Source organism: Leucopleurus acutus, assembly GCF_964270905.1.
Source record: "Leucopleurus acutus genome assembly, chromosome: 17".
NCBI lineage: Eukaryota > Metazoa > Chordata > Mammalia > Artiodactyla > Delphinidae > Leucopleurus > Leucopleurus acutus.
In genome coordinates, this window is record NC_139159.1 from 35,786,591 (window position 1) to 35,813,620 (window position 27,030).

The 27,030-nt window shown below is 38.2% G+C and overlaps 1 protein-coding gene across 1 annotated transcript in view; it reads left to right on the plus strand.

Moving 5' to 3' along the window:
- The window catches only part of LOC309973985 (metabotropic glutamate receptor 7-like), a gene marked incomplete at its 5' end in the record, with an annotated part of 168,219 nt that extends 141,566 nt beyond the window's left edge, over positions 1-26,653 (plus strand). Inside the window, one exon of the mRNA XM_082858443.1 lies at positions 26,435-26,653. Coding sequence (XP_082714569.1) covers positions 26,435-26,460 — 26 coding nt within the window. The 3' untranslated portion in view covers positions 26,461-26,653. The remainder of the gene's footprint in view (positions 1-26,434) is intronic.
- Between the last annotated feature and the right edge of the window lie 377 nt (positions 26,654-27,030).

Sequence of the window (27,030 nt, forward strand, 5' to 3'; positions counted from 1 at the left end):
GAAAGTTAAAGCACAGAATAAAATATCCCATGCAAATAGTAACAAAAAGAAAGAAAGAGAGAGAGAGAGAAAAAGGAAGGAAGGAAGGAAGGAAGATAGATCTGGGATGGCTACGTTAATATCACACAAAATAAACTTTAAATCAAAAACTATCACAAGAGGAAAAGGAGGCCACTATATGTTGATAACAAGTTCAATCTATCAAGGAGATATAACAACTATAAACATATATGTACCAAACATCCCCCAAATATGTGAAGCAGACATTGACAGAATTGAAGGAAGAAATAGATAGTTCTAAAATAATAGTTGGAGATCAATACCTTGCTTTCAATAATGGATAACACATCTAGACAGATCAGTAGAGAGGTAGGGGGACTGAATAACACATTTAACCAAATAAACCTAACAGCCATATATAGATCACTCCACTCAACAACAGCAGAATACACATTTTTCTCAAGTACACATGGAACATTCTCCAGGAAAGACCATATGTTACGCCACAATACAAGTACCAATACATTTTTAAGAAACTGAAATCATACAAAGTATCTTCTTTAGCCACAGTGAAAGGAAGGTAGAAATCAATAACAGAACCATTGGTAGCCATTTCCCATCATGCCTGCCACACATGATATAAAGCAATGAAGGGGAAAACATAATTGACCATTTAGAAAAGTGGGAAAGAGGACATACCATTGACACAGAGTGTGTGCTGTTTCCCGTTGTCAGAGATAGAAATAAATTAGCATCATTTATTCATTAGTGTGTTCTTGGTCAATCATTGCGCAGCCAGTGTTTCTGCCTGATGGGAAGATTTCCTATACTCAGTGTTGAGTGGAGACAACCTTGAAAGGGACATTTAAAAGGATTATACTGTGATGGGCTTAGCAGTACCCTTCCTCCTATGCCAGTATTTAGGCTGGGGTATTTCCATGCAGTGTGTACAATCGTAGGCCCCAGGTCACCAGAATTTAGTTGGATTCGTTTTGTTAATACATTCCCTCAGTACTTTGTATTTTATTTCACTGTTGTATTTACTTCATTCTTTATTATCACTGCGAAACAACTTTGTTTCCTGTTCAGATGCCAAAAAGTGGATATCAATACCTCCTGAGTTTTACACATCACAGATCTGTTTTACATATCAGAGACAGAGACAGCAACTATTTCCAATGACTTTGAGACATGCTTTGAACATGTGATTAACATGTGGAGTGTTGAAATGTGTGTCGAGCTCATGACACTTGCTCTAAAAGGTTTCAAACTGCAAAGATTTAAAAATCTTTATCTTTGAATAGTTTTCCTGTGCTGTCCCTTTGTGTCAGACTGTTAATGTGCAGTCTGGCACCTTTAAATAATGTGGCTTTGTAACCAATTATTTACATGTTGTTTTATCCACAGAGAATCTTTTTTTTAAAAAAATAAATTTATTTATTTTTGGCTGTGTTGGGTCTTTGTTGCTGCACATGGGCTTTCTCTAGTTGGGGCGAGTGGGGGCTACTCTACATTGTGGTGTGCGGGCTCCTCATTGCTGTGGCTTCTCTCGTTGCGGAGCACGGGCTCTAGGCACTGGGGTTTCAGTAGTTGTGGCACGCGGGCTTCAGTAGTTGTGGCTCATTGGCCCTAGAGCACAGGCTCAGTAGTTGTGGCGCACGGGCTTAGTTGCTCCGCGGCATGTGGGATATTCCCAGACCAGGGCCCGAACCCATGTCCCCTGCACTGGCAGGAGGATTCCCAACCACTGTGCCACCAGGGAAGTCCCCACACAGAGAATCTTAAGGTCAAAACATACAACTCGATTAACTACACGTCCTCCTGTTCACATTTCCCTCATCTTTTCTTCATCTTCTGTCTATGTTTCCTTGGCCCTGTTTATATTAAGTGCTTTTGCCATTATATTTGATTGTCTGTATTCAGGTGAGTTACCACAATGCTTTATGAGACATGGTAGGATATAAATGCATTTAAGTTATATATATATATACATATATATATATATATGTGTGTGTATATATATATATATATATGCAGTTTGCTTGAGTGCAGTGTTTTTTGTTTTCTGTACTGAATTCATTAGCATGGGTCAGTATAAAATTTAGCATAGGTCAATATGTAATTTGTAAACTAATAAGGTCTTAAAAGTGAGGAATTAAGTCTTTTAAATTTAATTATTTATTGTAAAGAGCAGAATAGCATACATAAACAGGTGCCTAAGGAAAATTTGTATTCTAATATGGAACTCTCATGAACACTTTTTTTTTCTTCTAATGGTATGATAGTAGGCCATTTGATTATTTCTATTATTACGGCTTTAACTTTAGAACAATGAAATATTCGTAAATTTTAAAAAAGTATTTTTCTTTATTTGATGCGGGTGGGATACTGGAGAAATGAAAGGTCAAACACCTATTGAGGAATCCATACTTGTCTATATATTGTGTACTTTTATTTCAAGAACTGATTTAAAATTCCTAAAAGGATGCTATAATAAGTTATTATGCCATTTTACAGACTGAATTAAGTCAATTTCAGGGAGGTATGAAACTTGCCTAAGGCTATCCAGCTACCAAGCAGTAGAAGTGAGAATTAAATCCAGGTATACCTATCGCCAAAGTTTCTGCTCATCACTTTACATCATCCACTTTTAATAACCAATGCTTTCCTGCTTACAAATATGACTGAGGTTGCCAGACAGTCAACAGTCCTTTTTAATCAGATAGAAAAATTACTGTTGACTCTCTAAAGACATATTCCTTTTCCATTAAGTGACTTTAGTTGTTCAAATGATACTTCCAGACAGTAGTAATCATACAGTTGGGGACTAAGAACAGAACTCGGGGATGTGTCTAGCAGTCAGTAAAGACCAACTGGGCTCACTGATGATATTTACGGTCATTTCCTCTAGACTAACATAATCTTATTAATAAGACCCTAATAATTCACAGCAGTGCCCTTGCCTGATTGTTTGTTCTTCTCCCTCTATCACTCTCTCTTTCCCCATATTATTATTATTTTTGGTGAATTAAATTCAGGGATTAGTACTCAGGAGTACTCGTCACAAAAGCAGAGAATCTTAGCTCACACCAAAGGAAGAAAATAGAGAAAAAGTATAAATTATATGAATACACACACATACACACATGTGCCAACTATATGCTGCACTTCTCCAAAATCTATTCAGTATCTGCACATTTACTGTATATTAGCAGTAAGACCAGAAATGAGCGTAACGCTGTTTACAAGGCACAGAAAAGAGACCCAAATATGGAAATTACTAGCAATGAGAATGGGGAAGAAAGACTACAACAAGGAATGTAGATGATATTTTTGTTTCCTAGCTATGATGCCAAATATTGAACTTTCAACTTGAGACAAGGAGGCCATAAAAAGTTGTATTAGTTTCCTAGAGCTGCCATGACAAAGTACCAGAGACTGAGGAGGTTAAACAACAGAAATTTACTCACTCACAGGTCTAGAGGCTAGAAATCTGAGATAAGGTGTCAGCAGGATTGATTTCTTCTCAAGTATCCCTTCTTGGTTTGTAGATGCCATGTTTTCCTTTTGTCTTCACATGGTCTTCTCTCTGTGCATGTCTGTGTCCTAATATTTTCTTTTTATAAGAACACCAGTCATAGTGGATTAGAGCCCACCCATTTGACCTCATTTGACCTCAGTTACCTACTTAAGGGCCTTATCTCCAAATACAGTCATATTACCAGGTATTGGGGGTTAAGACTTCCACATATTAACTTGAGCAGGACACAATTCAGCTGATAATAGAAGATAAGAGTAATTTAAGCAAGTAAGTAACTATTGTTTACAGTGAGTTGCTTAAGGATATGAATTTACTCAAGAAAACGAAGAAGAAATTACATAACACTGTACGTTATATAAAGATATTAAATTAATCATCATAACATCCTGTGAGATGGGCATTAAATTATACTAAGCAAGATGAAGCAACTTATCCAGAATTGTATAGTTGGTACTTTCCAGAATTTAAACCAGGTATTTTCCCAGTTCCACTCTACGTTATATATTCATTTCATTATTTGAAATGAATTTTGAGTCTTCATTTTGCTTAGTTTCTGAAGTTACATGGGGATAGAATGGAGTTGGATCTTTTCAGCGACATTCACACATGGGGAAGGAAATTGAGTCCAGAAGCTTCAGCAATGTTTCCATGGAGAACACTAACAACAGAACCAGAAACACCGTTACCCTTTTGGTTCAGTGATCTTTCCTGAAGCACTACAAGAATCAATCTTAAGAAGCCCAGTGCTTTCCAAACTTTCACCAATGGGCTCTGTAGGGTCCTCTAACAGTATCTAAGAGACTAACTAGTTTCACATCCCAAGCCACTTAAGACAAGGAGTTCTGATTGTTCTCTGTGAGGAAATCAAGTGACAATCATAGCTGGTGATTTAGGATAGTTTCTTCAGGGCCCAGGCAAAACCTAATACACAGTAATAATCATTGTTAACTGCATCTTTGACAAGGATTAATCAGGTATCAAAGAGGTCTATAAATTGGGAGAAATTATGATCAAAGAGAAACACAGACCACAGATATTTAATCAATGCTCAATTATTTATGAGTTTAACTTTGGTTAACCTAATTTTCCTTCTTCTAGACAATTTCCAATTCGTCTCCACAAAGAGACCAGAATAAGCACCTTCCAATACAAGATTTATTGTGTTGCTTTAATTTAAAGCATACAGTGACTTCTACATTCACTCCACCAAGTTTTGCCAGGAGAGAAAAGGAGACGTTATAGTTTGTCTTGAATTAGATATGCCACCATACTTGACTTAGCTCTTTGAGGGCAGATTCTACAGTCTTGTCTTACATCCTCTACGGAATCAAGCCAAGGGAATCACACACAGTTACAGCTGGAAAAACATTTGTTCTGGGTTAATACTTTTAGCCTTTACCACCAAGACTTTATCACCAAGACCTACCTTTACAGTCTCTAAACAGGAGACCTTCTTGCCTTCCCTTTTCATATTGACTAGGAAGGTAAAGGGAAGAACTGAGAAGTACCCAAAGTCAGCTAGCAGCCAGCACAGATAAATCGTCTGTGGAGATATTGTTTCTTTCAAAAGATATAAACATAAGAGGAAGTCCTAGTGTTTGAAGCAACTGTGCATAATAAAATTCCATGAAAACCTAGAAATCCAGATGCAGATCAGTAACATATTGGTTAAATAAGCTGTTATGTTCATGCAATGGACAAGTGTACATACATTAAGAAGAACGAGATACTCTTCTCTATGAGATTCTCTTGTCACTGAACTCATCAGTGCTGCAAACACAATGTTACATAATACTTTTTCTTTAACATTATATCAGGCATCCTCATCTTGTCCTGCATTTATTGCCAGTGTTACTAAAGTCTATCACTTACCTCTTTCTCTTTTAGACATATAATTTCTTCTTACTTTGGAAGCATTCATCAATCCCTATTTTACTCTTTCTTTTAAATTACAAATGAATATTGAATTTTATAAAATATCTTTTGGGGGATATTTCAAGTGATTGTATACTTTTGCTCTCCTTTGACCTTGTTATATGGTAAATTATATTTTGTTATTTTATATTATGCTATTTATTATATATTGTATTATGTTTACTAATGACATTTATTATAATTACATTATTTTTAAGGTAGCATTTTGTTTTAGATAGACAAAACAACCAGTGAGATAGGAAGCATCTTAAAATTAGATGCGAGAGCATAAGGGAATTGAGATTAAAATAAAATTCACGTTTTGGATCAGCAGCAAAAATTATTCAACAAAAGTGGGAAAATATGGCTATCATAGAATTACTAAATTCTAGATACAGCAACTAGTTAAAAGTGAAAAAATAATGAAAGTGTAAAAGTATCAGAAACCTGGGAGACTTGAAATAAATTATTCATGAGGAATACCTTTCTAAGATACAAAGAAAAAAGGATACATTTAATTATATAAGAATTAAAATTTTCCTCATGGCAAAATGCACTACAAAGGTCAGAAAACAAGCAAAAGAAATTGGGAAATATATTTAGAAATGGATATGCCTTCTTTACAACTTTTGAGAGAAGCACATGTTTCTTTTTCCTTTAACCTGTTATGTGGGTATTAATCTATAATGTAAGTGCATGGTTCCTTTCCTTTAACCTGTAATGTGAGATTTAATCTATATGGTAAGTGCATGGTTCCTTTCCTTTCATCTGTAATGTGAGCGTCAACATGGGGCACTGTTTCCAAGCACAGACTTTGGATGTTCCTGTACTGGTCCCGTCACTGACCATCCACAAAAACTTACAAATGTTGCTTTACTTTCCTGGGGATTAGAGTCTTAGCTAAGAAATGGAAGCAAAATAGAACTTTCTCCCAGGGATGACAGAAGGTTTAAAGGAGTAAATATGTAAGTGACTTGGCACAGTGCCTAGTACAAGAGAGATCAATATAAGTACTTACCAATTTTTTAAAGAGACACATGAAAGAAATAAAATGTGGTGATTTCAATCTATTGATATATATTCTTGACATTAAACTACATTGGATGACCTAACTTGCTCGTGCTATTTCTTACTCTAGTGAACTTGGGTAGCTAATATCATAGTTTAAAATTTTTCCTTTTATATTTACAAGTAAATTTGACCTGTAAATTTCTTTTTCCTTACAGTCCTAATCTATTTTCAGTATTAGGATTATATAGACTTCATAAGATGAATAAAGGAGCATTCTTCCTTTGCTACTCCCTAGAAGTTTTTCTTTGTTAATATTGATGTTATCTGTTTAACAGAAGTTGGATAGAATTCACCTCCCAAATGATCTGGCCGGGTCTGGTATTTTCTTGGTGAAAGCTTGTAAACTATTGACTTAATTCCTTTACTGGTGCAAGAACTCCAGCTACAAATTTCCTCTTGTGTCAGTTTTGGTAAACTTTAGGAGCTAGGAAATTGTCCACTTTACAGAAATGTTCAAATTTACTGGCATTTCATATATTCTCTGTTTGTACTCTCTGCTATAACATTGTCCTGATTCTTTCTGTATATTGTTTACTTACGTTTTTGTTTTGCTTAATCAAAGTTTGTTTTTTTAAATCTTTTCAAAGAATATTCTTTTGACTTACTAAATCACCTCAATTTTATACTTTTTTCTGTTTTATTAAGTTCTGCTCATATCTTTATTGTCTATTTTTCTATGTTCTCAGGGTTTATTGTTTTACTCTTCTGATGTCAATTAAAACACTTGGTTATTAATTTTAATAAATCTTTTTACTTATAAACAGTTGAACTTTTTGAAGGTTCCAGCTTAGTTGTACGTATCTAAGGGTCAGCTCCTCCTCACAGTTGCTGGCCTAAGGCTTAGCTCACCCTATAGCAATGTATATACTGACATTTTTTCCCCTCGACTTTGTGTTTTGCTACTTCTCACTTCTCTTTGCAGAGAAGCCCTTTGAAATACCCTTAACTTATTTTACAGCCAATAAGTCTTTAAAATACTGTGTATTTTTTAAGATAAATCAACTTATATAATTAGGCAGGAAATCTGATCTGCCATATTTTTAAAAACAGCATAATTTCACTCTTCTCCACGATTAATCTGCTGTATTACACGACCTTCGAGTTTTTAGCTTTATCAATGACATGTACTTTAAAAATGTTTGAAAGATCCTACCCAGTCTTTTAAAACATCCTCGCTCCTTGTTTCAGTTCTAGTTTTATGTATATTTTCTGCCTGGCACCTGATTATTCCAACATCTGATGGATGGCCTTGGGAATCTAATTCTGGTATTGATTGTTTTTGCTGATTCTCTCCACTTGTAGCTGATTTCTTCATTATTGTGTAAATTTAGATCATGAGCTCACGTTTAGCTAAACTTTATCTGTGGGAACGCTATAGGCCTGTGTTGAAGGTCTACCTCTCCAGAAAGGGTTTAGTTTTGTGTTTGGAATACCACCGATTTGGGAACATTTTAAGTTAATTTCTTAGCTTCTGTTTGCAAGACCGCAAATAAATTTGCAACCCAAACACTGTGAACACAGATCTGCGGTTCAGAATTCTCAAGATTTCCTACCTGTTTCCTACCCAGAGCAGAGGCCAAGAGAATTTGCTCTTAGTCTCCCTTTGCCAGCAGATATTTTTTTCTCCTGGCACACCCTTTCATTACAGGTGAAGCCAGGGATAGATAGGTTTAGTTCTAACTTCCCATCTAGTAGGGATGGAGTCTTACCTCCTGCCTCCCATGTGGTCATGGCCATTTAAAAACAAGTCTCTATACCAGGTGTGTCATTCAACTACGGCCTGTATTCCAAATCCAGACAGCTGCCTATTTTTTATGGCCTATGAGCTATGAATAATTTTCACGTTTTAACTGGTAACATTTTAAATGGTTACCTAAGTACCTAAATAATATCCTCAATTTTGCCTCTTTGGTCTACAAAGCTTAAAATATTTGCCATTTGGCTCCATAAAAACAGGATTTCCAGCTTCTGTTCTAAGCTATCAAGATCTTCAATGCACTCTTAATAGAGCTATAACTCTCACACATGTACCACCCTTCCTTCATGGGTCCTGGAAATTTCGACTGCACACTTCCAAAATCAACCACGCACTTAAAAATAAGTTGTGTACATTTAACCTAGCATACCTAACCCTTTTCTTTTAGGAGAGTTTTTCAAGTAATCTTGCCCACCGTATTCTTCAGAACTTCATTAATAATGGCAAAAAACTGGGCTTACCTGGTGGCGCAGTGGTTGAGAGTCCGCCTGCTGATGCAGGGGACACGGGTTCGTGCCCTGGTCTGGGAAGGTCCCACATGCCGGGGAGCGGCTGGGCCCATGAGCCATGGCCGCTGAGCCTGTGCTTCCGGAGCCTGTGCTCCGCAACGGGAGAGGCCACGACAGTGAGAGGACTACGTACCAAAAAAACAAACAAAAAACAAAAAACGGCAAAAAATTAAAACAACTTAACATTCAACAAAAATGGGAAATGTTCATAACAATTATAGAAGCACATACAGTAGAAAACTATAAACTGTTATTGAAAGAGTGAGACATAACCTTTTATTCTTAGAGAACTATGTTTATTTAGGTCCCTTTTGTTTAAATAAGTGTATTTCTGTGTATGTATGTATACAGTCATGTATTTATATACACATACATTATTTGTATGATATATTTATATAAACATATTAAATACATACCTATACACATACCTTTGATTTATATTTGTATACATACACAGGAATATAATTATATATTTATATACATTGAACTGAAAACTGGTAGTATACATATATATCGTGTATAAACGTGTGTCTACGTGCATGTGTAGAAAAGCAGGTTGAGAGATATGGAAGCATGAGTTAGACAGGGTTCAAGATTTTAAAAGTAGTTATGTGTAGGTAGTGAGGTTAAGGCCCATTTGATTGAAAATATTGCACATTTTTACATCAATTGTTATGATGACCAGATTCCTTTGTAAATAAAATTATAAATAGCTATACATACTCGTATGTGTAATGTATAGCTAAAAGATATATAGTTTTATATATGTATTATATTTATATAATACAATTATACTAATACATTATATATTGTGTTATACAGAATATATTAACTATAGTGTATTATATCAGATGATAATAATTATATATTATGATATAATTGTTTTATAATCAATATTATAGGATATATCATATTAATATTATGAACATATTAACCATAGAAATACATTTCATTACTCATATATTTTGTATATAATATATGCTAGGCAAAAATATATATTAATATAATACATAATTGTTATACATTAATATAAATATTAGTATATTACATTTATACATCAATATAATATTTAATATTGGTATATTTATATTATTTTTAATATATACATAGCTAATGCTCTTTAAAGCCATCTGCTACAAGTAGAATAAGACCAGGAGTATGGCCAAAGCAAATTGTAAAAATATTAGATTACTTATATTCATTTATATGTCATTTTCCTGGAATCTGCATCTGGCTATTAGAGAGGACACACAGCAAAAACAACAAAAAGTGCCCAGGACATAGGATCCTTTATTCATTGGAACCTCAAAGGAAACACAATGCTACTCAGTCCCCCTTCAAAGAACCAAGAGCAAACCTTGAAGCACCCAGTAAAAGCCAATTCAAACAAGAAAGCTTTTCCACTTAAACTGGAAAATGTTAAGTTCCCAAGAGACCCCCTACATCAACCACTGAAGCTCATTTGGCAGTAAAAACAATAGTGTTCACCGAACAACAAGAAATGCAAAACAATAGGTGTTTTACCAAAAACACAAAAAAGCAGCTAATTAGTGTCTTTCCTGTTTGAGAGAAGGGGGTGGGAAGTGGGCAGAAGACCTGATAGGAAAGATAAAAAGAAAAGGAAAAGGAAAATAACAGTTTCCAGTTTGACACTCAAGCTGTCTTCTGCATCCATTTCGTCAAGACCACCAAGTCAATGTGGAGGCTTTTTCCTCCTTCCCTTTGCTTTTCATGAGACCCACCACAACCAGCACTGCAGATTCCATCGAATTAAGGAATGCTGTTGCCTACATGTGTGAATGAGCTGTGAGTAAAGTACTGAAGTAGAGGACACCTAAAGTGAAACGATTTCATGAATGTCCACGTGGCTGAGCAGCAAGTTAACCTTTCATAGATGTGCTAAAGAAGAAGAGTTGGGTTTTATTTTATTTACTTTTCCCTGGACTGTGTTGAATGACTATCATCGACAAGTTCAGGCTACTTTTTGCTGAGGATCAATGCACTGGGAGAACTGAGAGAACACCGAACAGTAGAGCTGTCTTTTTCTTGACCAGTTCACCTTAGTTTCCCAAACTCTAAGTCTTTCCCTAATTCTTTCTCCTTTTTATTGTAGTAAAATGAACATAACACAAAATTCACCATTTTGATCATTTTACAATTCACTGTACCATTCAGTGGAATTTACTACTGTCACAATGTTGTGCAACTATCACCACTGTCCAACTACAAAACATTTTCATCACCCCTAGAGGAAACATACACCCATTTTGAGGAGTCATTCCCTATTTCCCTCTCTTCCAAACCCCTGGAAACCACTAATGTATAATATTTTCCGTGTGTATGGATTTGCCACTGCTGGACATTTCATATAAATGGAACCATACAATATAGAGCCTTTCGTGCCTGACTTCTTTCACTTAGTTGCATCCATGATGTAGCATGTATCAGTAATCCATTCACTTTTATGGCTAAATTCCCTGATCCTGTTTTCTTCATACTGTTTGAATACAAAATTTAAAATAAGTTGAGAGTGAAGCTCTGTTTTAAGGGCACATCTACGAGGCCAATTCTTTTAAAAAAGGTGAAAAGGGAGATATTGTTGTGAAATGATAATCGTTGAGAAGCCTCAGCCAATTTGATAATGAAAAGTTTGGGAAATGTTGCAAAAAATTATCTGCTTTATATTAAAAGCCTCTTAAGCAAGGATTCAGGAGATTGTCTTTTTCTTGCAGGTAACTTAAATGAGTCAGAAGGAAATAACTGCGCTTTAAAACAGATTTTGAAAGGATTCTATTTATTCTTAATAGACGAATGGGAGTACAAGTAGTTCACATCCAATATGGACTCCCTGTCCAAACACTGTTTATTGTTTTAGCCACCACTATCGAATTATATTTCTTGAGAGTAAGGCAGCTCCATTCCTGCATATTACTTTTTTTTCCTGCATATTACTTTTTAAAATTCATCTATCAAATTCATCAATCCATTGATACAGTATAAACAAGAGATGTTCGTGTTTCAGTGCAGTTCAAATATCAGGTATAAAGAACCACCAGCAAGAAAAAGAATCCTATATCTCTTGCCAGAATGTGGTCAGCTCTGGGATGCTTTGCTAGCTGAAACACACTTTCATTGTTAAGAGGATAGAGGCTGTTTAAGAGGGATGAGAGCCAAAAAATGTTAACTACGTGTATGTGTTAAGAACAGTGCTAGGTTATCTCATATTCTATATCAGCCAAGGCTCACCAGTTTACATATGTGAAAAGCGAAGTTAAAAGTGTTTTAGTAGGGCTTCCCTGGTGGTGCAGTGGTTAAGAATCTGCCTGCCAGTGCAGGGGACGCGGGTTTGAGCCCTGGTCCGGGAAGCTCCCACATGCCACGGAGCAACTAAGAGCATGTGCCACAACTACTGAGCCTGCACTCTAGAGCCCGTGAACCACAACTACTGAAGCCCACACACCTAGACCCCATGCTCAGCGACAAAGAGAAGCCACCACAATGAGAAGCCCGCGCACCGTAACAAAGAGTAGCCCCCGCTCACCGCAACGAGAGAAAGCGCGCGCATGGCAAGGAAGAGCCAACGCAGCCAAAAATAAATAAATAAATCTTTTTTTTTTAAAAAAAAAGTGTTTTAGTAACTTACTAAAAGGCACGCAATCAGTAAATCTGAGCAAGAATTCAATCCCAAATCTGTCACACTGAAGTTTAAGCTAATACATGAGATTAATAAAAACAGCACTAAATTAAAAGTTCAGAGATATTTTTAATTTCATACTCTTTCACTAACGCTCTTTGGAGATAAATCATTTCTTTTATATGGGCCTTAGTTTTCACAACTATAATAGTTGGAAGCTTGACTAGATGATCTGTATGTAGTCTTCCAATTCTAAAATGTTCTACTCATTTGGATTCCTACAATAATTGCCCTTGCAATACATGCATGCTGCCACCAAGTAGCCGTAGAGACTATTAGTTCCTTTTATATCCCTAGTGGGGAGTGCATTTTGACATCAGACTTACCGGTCAATAGTACAACCTGTTACTATAACTATAAAATAACAAAATAATCTGGTATTATTTCCTGTAAAGCAGAAGCTTTACATTGTCTGTGAATCATATCAGAATCACCTGTAGGTTTGTTTGGTTGTGTTTTAACATCTTTAGTGGAGTATAACTGCTTTACAATGGTGTTTAGTTTCTGCTTTATAACACCTGTAGGTTTTTAAACATAGAGGAAATCCATAACCCACTGAATGAGAATCTTCAGAGACAGGACATGGGCATCTGGATTTTTGGGCTCCCATCATCCGTATATTTTATTTTATTTTATTTTTTGCCTATGTACAATATTTGTCACATCCTCTTGAATCTTTAAATGTTTCTTTTTGTTTTAAAATTTTAGCATATTCTATAATCTTCACCTACTTTTCATAAGCTGTTATCTGTTATGTTTATTCGATCTTGTGCTTCTCCTGGTTGTCTTCTTTATTTTCTTTTTTTTTGGCGGGGGGGGGCCCTGCCTCATGGCTTGCAGGATCTTAGTTCCCTGACCGGGAATTAGACCCCAGGGCCCCAGCAGTGAAAGCGCCAAGTTCTAACCACTGGACCACCAGGGAAGTCCCAAGACTTCTGTTTTAAATGACTTTTTTCCCACTCTAATTCATTCCTGGGATCAGTTTCATGTTTGAACATTAAACCAACCTTGCATTACTAGAATAAAGCTACTTTGATTGTGATATAAGATTGTTTTACATACCACGGATAGAGTTTGTGCTTCTGTTTACACATTTTGCATGCATGTTCAAAAGAGAAACTGGCCTGTGATTCTATTCTTGTAATATTCTTTTTAGTTTTGATCTGAAGCTTATGTTGGCCTTATAAATATTTTGAGCAATATATACTTTTCTGTTTCCTGGAAGATTTTTATGTAAGATTACCAATATTTCTTCCCTAAATATTTGGAACAATTTACTTGGAAAGCCATTTATCCCTGGAAATCATTTTCTGTAAAGGTACTTAATTATACAAACAACTTTTGCAGTAGATATAGGTTTTTGAGATATGTTTTCTTTCTTGGGTTAGTCTTGTTAGCTTGCATTTTTAAAGAATTTGTCATTTTCGATGAATTTTCAAATTTATAAATATAAAATTATCATAATTTTAACAGCTTTATTGGGATGTAATTTACATACCATAATTTCAACACTTTAATGTATACGATTCAGTGGTTCTCAGTGTAACCACTAAAAGACTTGTGTAAGCATCACAACAATCCAATTTTAGATTTCTGTCCCCCCACAAAAAACCCATTACACATTAACAAGCTTTTTTCAATCTCCTCAACCCTCTCAGCCCTAGGCAACCACTCATCTACTTCCTGTCTCTACAGATTTGCTATTCTGGGCATTTCATATAAATGGGACCGTACAATATGTGATCTTTTGTGAGTGGCTGCTTTTACTTTACATAATGCTTTCATGGTTCATCCATGTTGTAACATGGATCAGTAGATCATTCCTTTCTATAGCTGAATGCTATTCTATTGTATGGATATTCCACATTTTGTTTATTCATTTATCCGGTTGTCATTTGAATTATTTCCACCTTTTGTTTTTAGAAATAGGCTTCTATGAACATTCACGTACAAGCTTTTGTGCAGACATAAGTTTTTATTTCTCTTAGGTATATATTTAGTAGTGGAACTGCTGGATCATAGGGTAACTCTATGCTTAACACTTGCAGGAACTCTCAAGCTGTTTTGTAAAATGGCCGCACCATTTTACATTCCCACCAGCAATGTATGTGGGTTTCAATCTCTTCTCTTACAGCCTAGCATGTCATCTATGCTGGAAAACGTTTCACATGTAGTTGAGCAGGATGAGTATTTTACTGTTTGGTTGAGTGTTCTGTAAACATTTATTAGGTCTTGTTAATTCAAGTCTCGTCCAAGTCTTCTATATCGTTGTTGATCTTCTGCCTAACTGTTCTATCCATTATTGACTGTGGAGTACTGAAGCCTCTAACTAATGATGTGCAATTATCTATTTCTTCCTTCAATTCTTCATGGATTTTGGTATTTTCTTCTTCATGTATTTTGGTTTTACCTTATTCAGGGCAAATATGTTAAAGATTTTTGTATCTTCCCTTTCTTTATCATAAAATGTTCCTTTTCATATCTAGTAACCTTTTTGTTTGTTTTAAAGTCTATTTTTTCTGGTATTAGTATAGCCACTTCAGCAATGCTTACGGTTGCTATTTGCATGATGTATATTTTTTCATCCTTTTACTTTGTACACATTAGACTTTTGAATCCAAGCAGTGTCTCCTATAGAAAACCTTTTTTAATACCCAGTTCGACAATATCTGCCTTTTGATTGTACTGTTTAATTCATTTACATTTAGTTTTTATTATTGATATGGTAGGATTTATTTATGTCTATCATTTTACCTTTGGTTTTCTACATGTCTCATGTTTTTGTTTTTTTGTTATTGTTGTTGTTCCTCCATTTTCCTTTTATAGTAAGTAGATATTTTCTACTGTAACATGTAATTCCTTTAATGATTTTTAACCACATTGTTTGAGTAATGGCTGCACTAGGGCTTATGGAATACATCTCAGAATCTCTTCAGATTTTTACTAGGTTCATTCCAGATAGAAACAGAAACTGTACTTTTATAGAGCTGTATGCCTTCCCCTCTTTTTTGTTTTTATTACATTTATATATGTTACATACTTAACAACATATTATAATAATTACTTCTCACAAGCTTATTTTTTCAAAGAGCTTAGAGAAGAAAGTTGAGCAAATAAATATTTTTGAGTTTGTCGGGTAATCTATTTACCATTTCTGGTTCTCTTCCTTTCTTCCTGCGGATTCAGCTTATGATCTACTGTCATTTTTATTCTAACACAGCTTTGTTCTCACTGCCTTCGTTGTGCCATATCATCAAATATATGATTTTTTTTATGTTATATAGAGAACAATCCAAATATAGTCATATTGGTTAGGCACTTCCTTTTTAAATTTGTTAAGAGAAGAAAGGAGAAGAAATTTGAAATTACAGTATCTTTTATAATTCCCTACACAACTGCTCTAGTCAGCATTCTTTGTTTTGTTTGTATGGCTTGAGTTACTGTCTGCTATCATTTGAAGAACTTCCACTAGTATTGCTTGTGAAGCCCGTCTGCTAACAATGAACTCACTCAGTTTCTGTTTCTGTTTCTGAGTTATGGTGAAGTATTGATGATAAGTTGTGGAGTGGTAGGAAAAACTAAAATGCGATGTGCTGTATGATGTATGTTTCACTGAAGTGTCTTGGTCAAATTCTAATGATTTATGATAGAAATCACATAAAGCAAGCATCACAATTCTCCAGGAATGCTCTGTAGAATGCTAATGTTAATGATGAATATGTGATCCCAAATCTTTCACTTGTATTGACCTTATCTCATTAATTCTTCTCCCAACAATGCCATAACTAGAGTTGAGTTCTAAAGTGTACCTTCCTCTTTTCCAATAGAAATGGTCCCACAATTTCAGAAAGTTCTCAAAGGTGAAAAAGTGCACACGGCGTTTATCACGTTTGCAAATGCCAATGAAAATGCTAAGGTAACACTGTCCAAAAGGCAATATTCTTCTGTGAGGGCACCCAACTTTAAACAAATACACATATTCTAAATACAGCTTAGATCTGTGACATGTTTTGGCCAATGAAGTGTGAGCAGACATGATGGCCTTCAATGAGCAGCAGAGGCCTTACATGGGCTTGTGCAGTTGGGCTCACCTCTTATGTTTCAGTGAACTTTGTGAGAAGACAGGGCCTGGGAGCTGCGGCCTCACAGTTGGGCTCCAGAGGAACATGTGTGTTACAGACCTCAAACTGACCCAAAACACGGAGCAAAACCAGCCATCTAGAGGTCTAAAAGAGAGCCACTGCAGCTAGCCAATAGGTCCAAGAAAAATAAATTCTTGTTTATGGAACTGAGTTTTGGGTCGACTTGTTCCAAAGCATTATCACAGCAAGAGCTGACTAACACAACATCCTCCAAATCATTGTTATGTAAATGGATGCCACCATGCCTACAAGTAAGGCAACTGTGTACTCAAATTGTGAGAGTTCTTGAACTCTTGGTGCCTCTCCAACACAATGTACATGGCTAAATTTCCACAAATAAGTTCACTAATATACCACAAAGATCTCCCTAAGCTTTTATTAAATGTAATGCAAACTTCTTTCTTTTCATTTTCTGCTTCTACATAGTTAAAATGCTTTTTATCAATGTAAAATGGCTCTTACCTTTTGGCTTCTGTCGTGAGAGTCTTTTGAACTCTGAAACACTGTAGGATATCACCTATAAATGGAATCTAAAACAGACAACAATTGAACGAATATAACAAAACAGAAGGAGAGTCACCGATATAGAGAACAAACTAATGGTTGCCAGTGCGGAGGGGGAGGAGGGGGCAATACAGGGGTGGGGAAGTGAGAGATGTAAACTACTGGGTGTACGACAGGCTCAAGGATGTATTGTACAACACAGGGAATATAGCCAATATTTTGTAATAACTGTAAATGTAAAGTAACCTTTTAAAAGGATATAAAATTTTTTTAAAAAAGAAATCATACTTAAAATTCGAAACAATTTAAATGTCCATCAACAGGAAAATGCACATATAAATTATTGGATTTCCCTACATGGGAATCCTACGTAGCGAGGAAAGTACATGAACTAGACAGATCTTTACGTGTCAGCATGGATGAACCTAGCAAAGATAACACTAAATAAAGCAAGTAACAAGAGAAAACGAAATAGAATACGATATGCAGTTTAAGAATACTTAAAATTGTAGCCTACATAGAAAGACATCCATGCCACTGATGGAGACCAAGTTCAGAGGAGGGGTTACCCAGGGTCAGCTGGGGAGTGGCTGTGTCTGGGAAAGTGGTCACACCAGAGACTCTTCAACAGGAATGGTAATGTTTCACTTCACACGCTGGCTGGAGGACGGAGAAGTGTCTGCGATGTTATAATGTGAGCACGCTGCATGTAAAACCCATTGCTGACCACACCTAGGGGAACTGATGCGTGGGAGCTGGTAGTGGGTGGAGGCATCCAGAAGGTGGTGGTAGAAGAGGAACGTTGTACACGTAACGCCTAAGGCCTGACCAGAGGACGACCACTGCTCTAGAAACTGGACACAAATCCAACTTCTACGGCCAATCTTAGAAGACAAACTGAGGCATATTTAAAATTTTAACACTTTATGTGCGCAAAAATAGATTCAATTCAGGCAGCACAAAGCGGAAGAGGTGAGGAGCACTCCAGCCACAGGAGCTGCAGAGATGTTTATTTTAAAAGGGCAGAAGCAAAGCAAGGAAACGAGTGATTTGCTATGGCTTTAACGCCTAGTTGGTGGTTTGTGACTGGGTGTCCTCAGCGCTGTTCGTCACCCTGAGGCGCTGACAGGCTTAGATTTTGGTTGGTTTAAGTAGGCGGCCGCATCGCTAGAGCCACCGCAGGCTAACGGCCTCCTTGCAGGGCTAATTTACTAACACCAATTGTCTGAGTCCTTCCTCTTACTCAGTCACTTCACTTCCTACGCCTCACTTTCTCTTCTCTAAAGTGGATATTCAGTAATAAATTCTCTGTGGAGGTGTCAGTACAAAACAAAGTGATTATTAGGAACCACGATCATGTCCTGAATGCACGGAACACGTCACCGTTTGCCAACCACCGTGTCAAGTCAGCAGAAACGACAGAAATTAAGAGCTCTCCGCAGAAATTCACACACCTGTGCACCAGGTAAGGGACCACAGGCAGACGTTCACTCAGCCTTTCCTGCGTCCCTCACGGAGTTCACGCTCTCTCCTGGGCGGGGCGAGCACTGACACTTTGCGGGAGTTTAACTACTTTTAAAATGCACTGATACAACCATGTCTCACTTTTGTTTGGATCAGTCAGCAAACGCTTTTTGGAAACCCCAAATTCTCCACACCTCCTACCTTTCGCGCTGCCTTAGTCTCAAAGCTGCCGACACCGCCCCTCAGGCCGCGTGGTCAGGGGAGGCGGGTCTGCGTGCTGCTCCTCAAGCCGCGTCGTCAAGGGAGGTGGGTCTGCGTGCGGACGCACGGCGAGCGCGCAGAAGTCCTCGAGCCCCGCCCCCACGGGCCCGCCCGGAGGCTTAAACCGCAACCCCGCGGCTAAGGAGGGCGTTGATGCCCGCGCCAACACCAGACCGCGCGTGGGCTCCAGAGCGCGGCATGGAGGGCTCGGCCTAGCTGGGGCCCGTGGCCCTATGTCTTCGGGCCTCAGCCGCCGGGCGGTGGGCGCCCGAGGGGCCGGGAGGCGAGCCGGGACCCACAGGCGGGTGTGGGCATCCTGTCTGCAGCCAGCGTCCCCGAGGCCGCGCTCAGGCCATGATCACTCGGTGAAGCTGCGCCCGGACAGCGCGGCCGACTCCTTCTCACGCTCTGAGGACCTGTGCGCGCTGCAGGACTCAGTGCCTCTGCCCTCCGTGTGGGCTTCCCTGAGGGAGGGCCTGCTGGACTTAACGCCGACCGCCTCCGCGGGTAGACTGGGCGCCGCTCCTGAGCACCCTCTGCCCCTGATCTGTATCCAGAGCTTCTTCCAGCCACGGCTTGTCAAGACAGGTTTGTACTTCCCGCTTCCAGGGGCCCTCGTGTGGGCGCTGAGAAGCGGGGTTTTAAATGGTTAAAGGTGGAGGGTGGGCACTAGAACCAGTGCCCAGTGCCCGGGTGTGCGTGCACTAGACGGGGCGTGCGGCCTAGGACTCCCGCCAGCTCGGTGACCCCGGCCGAGTGCCTTAAGGCTTCAAGGTCTCAGTGTTCTTATCTGTAGCATGGGCTTAACAGGACCCAGCCTCCGTGGCGGTTACAAGGATGCACTGTGTTAATGCTTCTCGACTCTACAAAGTAGAACACTTAGCACAGTTTGGAGTATCGTTAATTGTTGCACGGATGTTACCTGGTCTGTTGAATGACTTTGCCTGGTACACACCAAAGCGATTAGGAAATGGATATATCCCAGCTTCATTTCCTTTCCATTCAAACGGGGCTCAGGAAAAAAAAAATTTTTTTCAATAGGTGTATCATATATAGTGGGAAGAGCACCGGTGTCAAGGCAGCTTAGGGTTTGAATTCCAGAGCTTATGCTCTCTGTGGCCTGGACAGGTTTCTTTTGCACTACAATCCCCACACTTGTAAAATGACATTAAAAACCACTCTTTCTGTGGGTTCTTAGAATTAATTAAGCAGGTTATGTGTGTAAAGTATCCTGGCACTTGAATGAGTTGTCAGAACCAAGGGCTGCTGGAGACCATGCTTCTGCCCTAGGGAATCTTCCCTTCTACTGGGCAGCAAGTAAACACAAGCACAGGAGTCAGTGCTCTGGAAGAAGTGAGTTCTGCTGCTACAGAGCACAGAATCTCTTTTTTCTTTGATTTAATTTTTATTCTATATTGGAGGATAGTTGATTTACAATATTGTGTTAGTTTCAGGTGTACAGTAAAGTGATTCAGTTATACATATATCCATTCCTTTTCAGATTCTTTTCCCGTACACTTTGTTACAGGGTATGGAGTAGAGGTCCCTGTGCTATGCAGTAGATCCTTGTTGATTATTTTATATATAGTCGTGTGTCTATGTTAATGCCAAACTCCTGATGTATCCCTCCCCGCCATCTTTCCCCTTTGCAGAGCACAGAAACTTGGAAGGGCAAGTTCAGGGTAGGATTCTTGGAGGAAGTGCCGTCCTTTCTAAGGATATGTAGAAGCTCCTGGGGTGGCAGGAGAAAGCAGTGTGTGTTGAAGTTTGAGAAATGTAAGAAAATATGGCAAAACTAAGGTACAGGACTGGAACTCAGGGTTTGGGAAAGAAATGAGAGTCGATACTGAAAACTTAGTGGGGCCCAACAGAAAGGCGCCTTGTTTGTCCTGTCAGAAGTTTGGATGTTTATCCTGAAGGCTGCGGGAAACACCAAAGAACAGTGAAATGGAATTCTGGTTTAGAGGCTCACTTGGACCTCCATGTGGAAGGCAGTTGATTGGGTGCAGGGTGAATTGTAATCTAAGGGTCCCACTTAAGTTATAAAAGGTGGGACCGGGTTTTGCAGATCTGAGAGAGAATGGGTGAGGCCTGGTGACCAGTTAGAAAAGGGAGGGCAGCAAGCGTGGGTGACAGTTTACAGCTGCATCTTTTTGAGAGATACAGAGCACAGTAGAAAGGGATTGGGGGTGGCAAGAGGATCTTACTTCATCTTCAGTGCTTTAGAGGGGCCTGGTAGACAGGTCTGGGCCCAAGGTACAGATGTGGGCTTTTGGGAGGACAGGTGTTTGAAGGCATGGTAGAGACTTAGGTTATCCACAAGAATATCCAAAGAATCATAGGTCTGAGAGTGTTTTTAAGTGGGTATATTTGAGGATGTTTATAAGCTGAGAGAAAGTAGCCAACAGAAGAAGGGTGTAAAGATCTAGGAGAGGAAGTGATTGTTCATTTGTTTTTGAAAAGCTGAACACTTATCGTGTGCCTGGCCCGTTTCTAGGATCTGGGGTTCACACCATCTGTTATCTCTTCCGCAAGGACAGTTCAATTCATCCCCTGGTGAACAGAAGTCAGATTATTCTTTGCATCCCATTCAGGTGTAAGAACTGTTTTGTACCTCTGAAGGGAAGCAAGCTCTATCCTTTGGTCACCTGCTGATGATAATAGCATTGGCTGAGACCTGACCATTTACAGTGAAGGCACTTGTGTAGGTAATAAGTTCCAGGAGGGCCCGAACTGAGTATGTCTGTTTCAGCATTTAGCATGGTTTAGCATCTGAGAGGCCGGTACATTATTGGCATATCGTAGACTTAAAAATGAATATTTGTGGATTGTCTGAATGAGTGGATGTGTGTGATTCACATCCTATTTGCAGGTCCTATGCCCTGCAATGGATTTTCAGTGTCAGGTTGTGAAAGTATTTATGACGGGGATTGGCATTGTTCCCTATCTAATGGATAAAGATTACACATGAAAGGACTTTACACTGACATCCCAAAAGCCTCATAGGAATTACTTAACAAAAAAATAAAATTGGATTCTGTATAATTTCTAATTTGTAAGCTGGCCAGAACACTGGTATTTCAGTCAGTCCTCTGGTAGTTCCGATGACGTCCCCATGATCACCCAGGCATAATCAGAATGGCTTTAGGATTTGGGAGCCAAAATGTTCCTCAGTATTTACGGCTTTGCTCGTCCATTTAAGAAAATGGACTATTGAAAAAAATAGCTTCAGACACAATATGGCATTTTATGATTTAGCATGAAATCTGAGAAATATAGAGGTTATCGGAAGCCTGCAATGGTAAAGTTCCCTCTGCTATTGAAGTTATTGTCTTTAAACAAAGATTCTACATCACTAATGCTATATATATATTTTTTTATGATATTCAGGTTAATTTCCAATTCTAAGGAAGTAATTGGTTGGTTGGTATGAGAGATGGTGTGGCTTCCAAAGGTGAAAAGTATTATTTTGCTGTAATTTCCGGCTACCTAAGGATGGGAGAGGCCCGGGACACTGCAGTCAGTATATTATGTGGAGCAGGTTATATTGTGGTTTATTTATGAACTTTTACATGTTTATTTTCTTCTTTGCGGTATGCGGGCCTCTCACTGTTGCGGCCTCTCCCGTTGAGGAGCACAGGCTCCGGATGCGCAGGCTCAGCGGCCATGGCTCACGGGCCTAGCCACTCCGCGGCATGTGGGATCTTCCCGGACTGGGGCACGAACCCGTGTCCCCTGCATAGGCAGGCAGACTCTCAACCACTGCGCCACAAGGGAAGCCCACGTGTTTATTTTCTATGCAAGTTTGTGTGCTCCTTTTTGAGTTTTGGTAGATAAGTGTTTTGTAACTTTGGAATACTTGGAGTTATATACATATATATATATATATATATATATATATATATATATATTTTAATGTAGTAGTTAGAGCCGCGGAAGTGTACTAGTCTACCTAGTACTCCCTGTCGGAATGCCACACTTGAGGCCAGATGCCAGCCTTCCCAGAACATTCGTGGCCTCCTTTCAGTTTTTGACCTGCTCAGATTGAGTCCCTGTAGACTCTTCATCAGCTTGAAACCTGATCTTCCACCCCTTCCCTGACCTTGATGGTTACCTTCCTACTTTAGGCCTCAGGTGCTTTAGCTATAAATGATATAGTTGCCCTTAATTCTAAAGTTTTCTTTCTAAAGGGCTACAATGTGGTGGCTCCTTGAAAATGTTTCTCTTTGCTGGTTTTAATTTTGTAGAGAATTAAAACCCCAGCCACTCTAAAAGACAGTAAGTTACATTGGATAAGGAAAGTGTGCTTTTGTAGTTAGATTAACAGGGATGGAAGATGACTTAATATGTTTTAAGATACTCATGATCCGTTCTCATGAGAGTCGGGGGAAGAAGGGGAAGAGAGTTAATAAAATACCAAACGACTGTGACAAATTAAGTTCACCAAGATGTAGCTGATTAGTTACTACTTGAATAAGCCACACAAATCCAATTCAAGTTGTCCTTTATTTTTCTAAGAAGGATCCCAGTGAACTGAGTCCCATGTTCAGTGACTCCACGTTCAATGGCTTAGTCTTTAAAAACTGTTACGTTGCTGGAAGAAGAAATATTGCCCATCAGTCCTAATTGATGTTTAGCTATCACGCACATTTGAAATAAATTTATTACTTTGCCTTAGCTCAGTGTAATACATTCTAAAGGGGCAAAGAGCACACGAAAAGTTATGGAGTCTCCATCTTCTACACTAAAGTGTGCAATAAATTACATATTATTTGGCTGTGAAATTCACAAGCCATAGAAACCACACCATTAGCAATGTATACAGTGGTAAACAGCAGGTAATGAGAATGATATAAAATAAAACAGACTGTGTATGTTGGCACTGCTGCCAATAAAACAATCATTCAATGCATTCATATGCATCTACGCTAGGTAAGCTCTTTAGGGCAATTGCTATGAGTTCTACATACCTGTCAGGATATTATATATAGCCCACTTTCTACGGCATTTTTTCAAAGACTCTGAGAAAGGGTTACTCTGGGTAAATTCAGACCTTTTCTCAATATAGAATTTGGTCAACATGCATTCTGAACAGCAAAATTTCACAGTATTTTCCTACACTAATTGCCACCTCAGCAAATGCAGGATTAAGTATAATGGATTATAAGGAGTTAGAAAGGAAAGATGGAAGAAAAGAAGGAAGGTAGAAAAAAGGTGGGTATGGAGTACTTCATCATTTACGTAAAGAGTGGACCTAAAACTAACCTGAGGTTTCCCTGAGCTATTAGCATACGCTATAGAAACTTAAATGAAAAAATAAAAAAAACAGCAAGGGAAACTCAAAGATTCTTTGTTTTTTCACTTTACTGCATACACACGTCCACCTTAAACAATCTATATGCTTATATCCAATAAGAGAGCATTGTTTTGCAAGGCTATTTGGGTTCTATCAGCATGTAAAGGTCGGACAACTCAACTTTAGCAGAGTTAGCCTTCAGGTGAATAATTGCTTCTTTCAGGTTGCGAGCATTTGAATTTTCCAGAAATGTTTCCCAAAATATGAAAACTAAAAGAAGGGTCCTAGGACAGCGTCCTTTAGAAGTTTTATAGTATCAAGCCTTTTGGAGGAAGAGAATCTTTGTCGATTATCAACACAATGATTCCAAGCAGGTCAATTTTTGCTGACAATATTATATAACAGAACCCACTTCACCTCCATTATACTGACAATGATCTTCCTTACTTCAACCTTGTGCTTCTTAGTAAAGTTGAAAATACTGAGCCAAGAACAGACAGTGACAATGCCAGAGACTCAGCTGTACCTATAGGTGCCTTCAGACAACATCAGCCACCCAGGCTAAAGTCCCGGTTTAAAACATCCCAACATGAATGAATCTCAAAAACCATATGTTGAGCAAGTGAAGCCAGATCAAAAGGCCACCTACTGTATTATTCAACTTACATGAAATTCTAAACTGGGCAAAAGTCGTCTCTAAAGATAAAAAACAGATCCATGGTTGCCTTGGGGTAGGAGATGGGGATACTTTTGCAAAAGCCTAGGAGGAAACTTTCTAGGGTTTTAGAATTGTTATCTATCTTTATGGGGGTGGTAGTTATACAAATGTATACATTAATTAAAAGTCACTGAACCGTTGACTAAAAATGTCTGCATTTTATGTATGTAAATGATACCTTAATAAGGTTGATTACAAAATGAACCAAAACCAAAACAAAGCAGAAGAAAAACCTCTCAAGACCTCAAAGGAAATACACTGTTTTCTTCCAGGGTACCAGACTGGAAATGAGGCATTGGTCTGTTCTACCCTCAGATTATCCCTAGGATTATCTAGTCTATTTTAAAGCACTAGAGTCCCCTATCAGGAAAACTCACCCCATGTTTAATTACTTTGATTTCTTCTCTGCCTCTTCTCCCAAGACAGTGAAGCCATTCACGGAAGGAAAACCAGCTTTTTCCAACTTTGCATCACCACATATTCTTTCCAAAGCTATTATTTATGGAATGGAATTTGGCTACACTTTGTAAAAATCTAGCTTTTTGGGCCTTACAAATCTTAACAGTTAACCTATTGCCTCCACTGGAATTTGGAAAAAACTTATTTTGAAAAGGAATAGCTGAGACTTGACATTTTTTGTGTGTGATTTTCTCTTCCCCTAAGAGAGAAGTGAGTAGGAATTAGAAAAACAAACATAAAGAAAAATAAATTATCTTGCTGCCTTTGCATGGTTATAATTTATAGGAGGCCCTTTTCAACAATAATCTATTATTAGAATCAATAAAATATAATCTCCATGAAGGCCAGGCCAGGATATTTGTCCCTTTTTCAGCAGATTGCAATACAAACCACATTCATGGATCTGCTTCTTGATGATCTTTGTAATACTGTAACAGTTGCCCATTTCCTCATGCCTCTTCACCTTAACTTCAACCTGGTTTTTCACCAATGACCTCACATTTCCTTCTCTATCACTTGGTTGTGGGCCTCTTTTCCAACTCCAACTCCAACTCGCATTTCACTCTGGCACCAAAGGAAGACTCACACCTTCCTGCTTTTTAGTCATACCTCAAGGTCATTACCATATTGTGATCACCCTGAAGAATAGCCAGACAATTGTTATTTCAGAGCCATCTGACAGTTTGTAGCTCTAAAAATTAACTAAGAACCGCATTTGACAAAAATATCCTAGTTTAAGATTTTGGTAATACAGCAACAGTAATTCCGAAGTCATTTATGACAATCAGTGTGGGAAGCACCCTCCTTCAGGAAGATCCTTTGCCATACAATACTCTTTCCCTGTCTGGTAATAAGGAAGAATGGCAGAGGAAAGTAACCTTTTGTGGAAATAAATACTTGGCTTTGAGAAGGCTTGAAGTTCATACATTTTTCTTGAATTAGATTCCCCATTAATTACTTTATCCACAAAGAGGTAATTATCAGAGTTATGTAAGCAATTAAGGAGATGCTACTCCACATTCTTTCAGCTTGTTGACCTTTCTCACTTTATTTCATGTGGCTATCTGAAACATCAGTGATTTACATGCCTTTTTTTTTTTGACAGATTTCTCTGTGTATGTGTCCCCATGATGAAAACATCATTAAAGTAAAATATCATGAATAGACTCTTAAGAAGCAGAGTCTACTGAAAGTCCTGGAAAATATGAAAGCACTAATATTCATGGACAACTCTACACTCTGAAAGTTACTCCAAATTTTGTTGATCTCTCTTTTGTCTAGGAGTTTTTCATATTTTCTACCATGATCATTTGTTAGTTTTATAATTACATAATAAAGGCATTACATCATACAATCTTTTGTTATCCATTGCAGTTTTAAAACTATTCCTTTCCTTGTCCTCAGCAGATATGTCATAGATTACTAGTACACAAGCAAAGACTTTCAACATAACAGTACTTTATAGTGAGAAGAACTATACTGAGCTATCTCTATCCTAAGACAATGCACTAGGAAAGCACTAGGAATTCTTAAGCACTAGGAATACAGAGACGATCAAGGGGCAAGTTCCTTGCCTTTGAGTATACATGATCATTATAGCAAATGCTTAAATAGCACTTAGTATGTAACTCACCACAGCAGTCTTATTATCCTCCTTTTTAATAGGTGAGCAGAGGAAGCCACAGGGAAGTAATAGGGTAA